Source organism: Rutidosis leptorrhynchoides, chromosome 4 (assembly GCF_046630445.1).
Source record: "Rutidosis leptorrhynchoides isolate AG116_Rl617_1_P2 chromosome 4, CSIRO_AGI_Rlap_v1, whole genome shotgun sequence".
Taxonomy (NCBI): domain Eukaryota; kingdom Viridiplantae; phylum Streptophyta; class Magnoliopsida; order Asterales; family Asteraceae; genus Rutidosis; species Rutidosis leptorrhynchoides.
The window spans coordinates 602,720,733-602,726,140 of NC_092336.1; the positions used below are offsets into that span (position 1 = coordinate 602,720,733).

General features: G+C 31.4%; 1 protein-coding gene across 1 annotated transcript; it reads right to left on the reverse strand.

Moving 5' to 3' along the window:
* Nucleotides 1-3,739: 3,739 nt before the first annotated feature.
* On the reverse strand, nucleotides 3,740-4,417 carry LOC139842961 (uncharacterized). Its single transcript, XM_071833055.1, has one exon. The coding sequence runs from the start codon at nucleotides 4,415-4,417 to the stop codon at nucleotides 3,740-3,742; it is 678 nt and encodes a 225-aa protein (XP_071689156.1).
* Nucleotides 4,418-5,408: the final 991 nt, after the last annotated feature.

The window sequence follows — 5,408 nt, forward strand, 5'->3', positions numbered from 1 at the left end:
AATTATAAGGGTGAGCTTTACTATTGCTCCTACAAAGGATAGTAATTGCGTCCGACACGTTATAGACCATAATTAAAAGCATGTCAGGGGACATTGCCTTAACAGTTGCTTGTTCAACGCTTTCCTTTACAACCGGACGGTAGTTTACCGAAAGGTAATATACGGAGCAAGTATACTGGACGTGTTGCTTTCCTAATACAAGGTTAGCAAGTGGGTGACACAAAACCATAAGTTTTGAGCTAAAATTTTCAAATCTGAAACCCACAAAACCCACAAAAACATTTTGCAAACACCGGTGAAGGGTTATTCCGGAAAACTTATCTAGGATAAAAGCTAGAATGAATTTTCAAAAGATCAAATGTTTTCATAAAGATCCAATTTCCTAAAGGATCTAAATTTTTATAGTCATGTGGGACTGTAAACCACATCGTTACTATCATTGTTTATACCGCCATCTCAAAATCACTAATGTATAAAGTGTGAAGAATAAAGAAGTGATTCGTGTGATGCATTATATTTCAAGTTCTGTAGTGCTTGAGGACAAGCAACGTTCAAGTGTGGGGATATTTGATAGTGCTCCAAATGAACATATATTTAGTAGCAATATCCTCCCAATATGTAAATTATTTAGTTGTAATTGTCCTATTTTAAGTTGTAATCGTTTATATTAAATAAGTGCGAAGACAAAAGGCGAAAATGACGATTAGAAGACGCAAATGACCAAAAAGCTCAAATGTACAAGATACAATCCAAGTGGTTCAATTTATTGATAAGAAACGTCTAAAAATGACAAAAGTACAAGTTGCGGAACGCAAAGTACAAGATATTAAATTATACGAAAGGACGTTCGAAAATCCGGAACCGGGACATGAGTCAACTATCAACGCCCGACGCAACGGACTAAAAATTACAAGTCTACTATGCACAAAAATATAATTTAATACATAAATAATTATATTAATTATTTATATTTTATATTTATATATAAATTATGTTGACAAGCTAAGATCCAAAAAATTGTGAGCTGAAAAATCAAACTCCACGACTCGCGGAGCAGCCAGATTCCAAAATGCCTATAACCGGACACGAGCTTCTGCAGTTTTAATAAAAAAAAATATATATATAAAATAATAATAATAATACTCTGTAATAAATAATAAATAAATATATATATATAATATATATATATATATATATATATATATATATATATATATATATATATATATATATATATATATATATATATATATATATATATATATATATAGTATAGGGTAGTTTTATATTAGATTAGTTCGGGTAATGTAAAGGTTATTTTAAGGGTTTTTGAAGTCGAAATTCTGTCCGTGTACCACTACGCGATAAATAATCAATGTAAGCTATGTTCTCCTTTTTAAATTAATGTCTCGTACTTAAGTTATTATTATACTTATTTAAGACGAAGTAATCATGATGTTGGGCTAAAATACTAAAATTGGGTAATTGAGCTTTGTACCATAATTGGGGTTTGGACAAAAGAACGACACTTGTGAAAATTAGACTATGGGCTATTAATGGGCTTTATATTTGTTTAACTAAATGATAGTTTGTTAATTTTAATATAAAGATTTACAATTGGACGTCCCTATAAAAAATCATATACACTCGATCGGACACGATGGGCGGGATATTTATATGTACGAATAATCGTTCATTTAACAAAGTATTAAAACCTTGGGTTACACGCAGTTGATATCCTGGTGTAATTATTAAACAAAGTATTAAAACCTTGTTACAGTTTAAGTCCCCAATTAGTTGGAATATTTGACTTCGGGTATAAGGATAATTTGATGAGGACACTCACACTTTATATTTATGACTGATGGACTGTTATGGACAAAAACCAGACGGGCATATTAAATAATCTAGGACAAAGGACAATTAACTCATGGGCATAAAACCAAAATCAACACGTCAAACATCATGATTACGGAAGTTTAAATAAGCATAATTGTTTTATTGTATTTTTCATCGTACTTTTATTTACTCGCTATTTTATTTAACGTCATTTATTTATTGTCATTTATTTTTCGCTACTTTAATTATCGTCATTTACTATACGCTTCGCTTAAAATATAAATCGACAAACCGGTCATTAAACGGTAAACCCCCTTTTATATATTATTATATATAATTATATATATTTTGTACAAATATAATTGTTTAAAAATATAGTGTGCAATAAGCCCGCTCCCTGTGGAACGAACCGGACTTACTAAAAACTACACTACTGTATGATTAGGTACACTGCCTATAGTGTTGTAGCAAGGTTTAGGTATATCCCATTTGTAAATAAATAATTAAAACTTGTGTAATTTGTAACGTATTTCGAAGTAAAATATAGTACTATCACGTACCCCCACGCTATAACATCAATACATCTGATGTATGTTAACAGCTGTTCATACACCAGATGTATGATAACAAAAAAAAAGAGAAAAAATGATTCTCGATTAATGAAAAACAATGTTTAGGGTTTAGTAATTAGAGTTTAGATATTGGGTTTAGATATTAAGGTTTATAGTTTAAATTGAGTTTTTAACACGAATGGTTTAGAGTTAGGGCCTAAGAATTAGGGTTTTGGGTTTAGAAACTAAACCCAAAACACTAAACCCTAACCCCTAAACCCTAAACTCTAAATCGGGCTAAATCTTGAAAAACAAAAGCTCACAACAGGTTAACATACATCGAATGCATGATAAGCTGCTGTTATTTTTTTTCTTTTCTGAATCTATAAAATGAATATTAATCTCATAAAGTTTTATTTTTAAAATCAGAGTTGTAGAATTAAAGATATAAAAAAATAAATTTACTTATCCTCAAATTTGTGCTTATCTCTTGATTGATGAATTGAATTCATGTTGATCTTTCATCACAGTGTGCCTTTAAAAAAAAAACAGTGTGCCTTTGTTTTGGTGTGGTTCTCTGGGTTCGCTCCTATCGAAAGTTCACTTCAGATCATTTCATATATATACATACACACACACACACACACACACACACACACATATATATATATATATATATATATATATATATATATATATATAGGGAGAGAATTCATTGAGAACTTTTTTAGTGTGAGAACTCTAGGAACTCAAAATACACTGAAATTCGAACAAAAAAGGGACACAGACGAACAAAAAACACGGTAGTCGAGAAAAAAACAAACACGGCCGAACAATTTTTTTCTGTTCGAATTATCAAAATGTAGAACACATTTTTGATCGACTACTAGGATTTTTGTTCGACTACCCGTGTGTTCTACATTTTTTTGTTCGACTATCAAAAATGTATAACATATTTTGTTCGACTATCACATTTTTTGTTCGACTATAGCATCAGACTTTAAGAATAAATAACATATTCTAGACTAAATACAACATATTTTATTATATACACAGTGTACTTGCATACATCGTACCATTCGTATACACAATTTTGTAAAACTAATTTTACTAGTCATGTTAATTTATTTTTCTATGAAATTTATAAATGACGACTCTCTCAAGTATCCTTATTTTATTGAAATGACCAACAACTTTTCTAAATTAAACTCGCGAGTTATATTTTTATTTAAAAATAATTGTATATAATAAAAAAAATTAGAACGGCTAATTTTATTACGGCTTCTAGCAAGAAACTAGAAGTAAAGGAAAACATTACAGGCTTACAATGGCTTCAAGAGCCAATTGTTCTAATTTATTTGATATTTACATCTACTTGACAACCATGAATAAGAAAAGCTTCTAATTGAATCATATAATTCATCTCTACTCATATTAGTCGCCGAAAAGATAACTCCATTAGGAAACCTCCATATCACCCAAACCAAAGTAGCCACAATAACATTCAGGCGATCCTTAATATTTGCGGGTGCGGCCCAATTATCGAACCAACTTAGCCATTCGGTCCATGAATCAAATCGAACAAACATCACATTGGTCCACAAGCCAATTTTTCGCCATATATCTCTTGCAAGAACACAAGAGAACAAAACATGATTCAAATCTTCAACTCCACAATCACAATGAGGGCACCCTATATCTTGAATATCGACACCTCGAATAAGAAGATTGTACCTTGTAGGAAGTTTATCAATCGTTACTCGCCAAATAAAAATATTCACTTTTATAGGAATGAACTTGATCCACCTTGTACTTTGTTGCAAATTTGGGAGAATATTTTCATCAACTATTCTTCTCGCTCCAGAAATAGTATAATTGCCATGCATACTTGGGCCCCAAACAACTTTATCCTCTTCATTTGTTATCGAAACAGACTGCAACAAGGATTTTAAATCGTCTATATATTGTTCATTTCGACCCCCCACATTGTCTCTAGACCATTTCAAATTCCAAACATCATTTTCCATCTTTCAGCAACAAAACAATTTGGGTCCACGTCTAGATGAAATAATCTATTGAATTTAGAACATAGCGGTTCGGTTCCAATCCAACGATCACTCCAAAAAAGGTATTCAAACCGTTACCAACATTAAATATAATTGGGTTTTTAGGAATCATACCTTTATCTTGGGCCATCACATAAGTATTAACCATATTCTTCCATACTCCAAGTTTGCCATTAGAATGACCATCCATACCACCATTTGAACCATGGATAGCATGAATAACGTTCACCCATATTCCTCTTGATTTCGACCTAAATCTCCACATCCATTTAAACATTAATGCAAGATTGAAGCCCTTAAGACTCCCAATACCAAGACCCCCTTTATCCAAGGAAGCTAACACACAATCCCATTTTACCCAACACAACTTATGATTTCCATTTTGACTTCCCCAAAAAAATGAACATCGAATTCTCTCTAATTCTTTTAAAACAGCCTCCGAGCATTTGTATAATGAAAGATAATATATTCCAAGACTTCCAAGAACCGATTTAATAAGAGTCACTCTTGAAGCGACCCGTCCTAATTCATAAGGACGAATACAATAACATATGATTACATCACGAGGTATTTGACCTCTATATGATACATTTTACAAACATTGCATTCGTTTTTAAAAGACAAACTTTCTTTACATCGAAAGTTGATGGCATGCATAACATTTCATACTACATCCCACTATAATTGACTTAACAATAATCTGGATGAACTTAACGACTCGAATGCAACATATTTTGAAATATGCCATGAATGACTCCAAGTAATATCCTTAAAATGAGCTAATGCACAGCGGAAGATTTCTTTCATACCTGAGAATAAACATGCTTTAAAGTGTCAACCAAAAGGTTGGTGAGTTCATTAGTTTATCATAAACAATCATTTCCATTATTTTAATAGACCACAAGATTTTTATTTTCATTTCTCATAAATATACGTCCCATGCATAGAGACA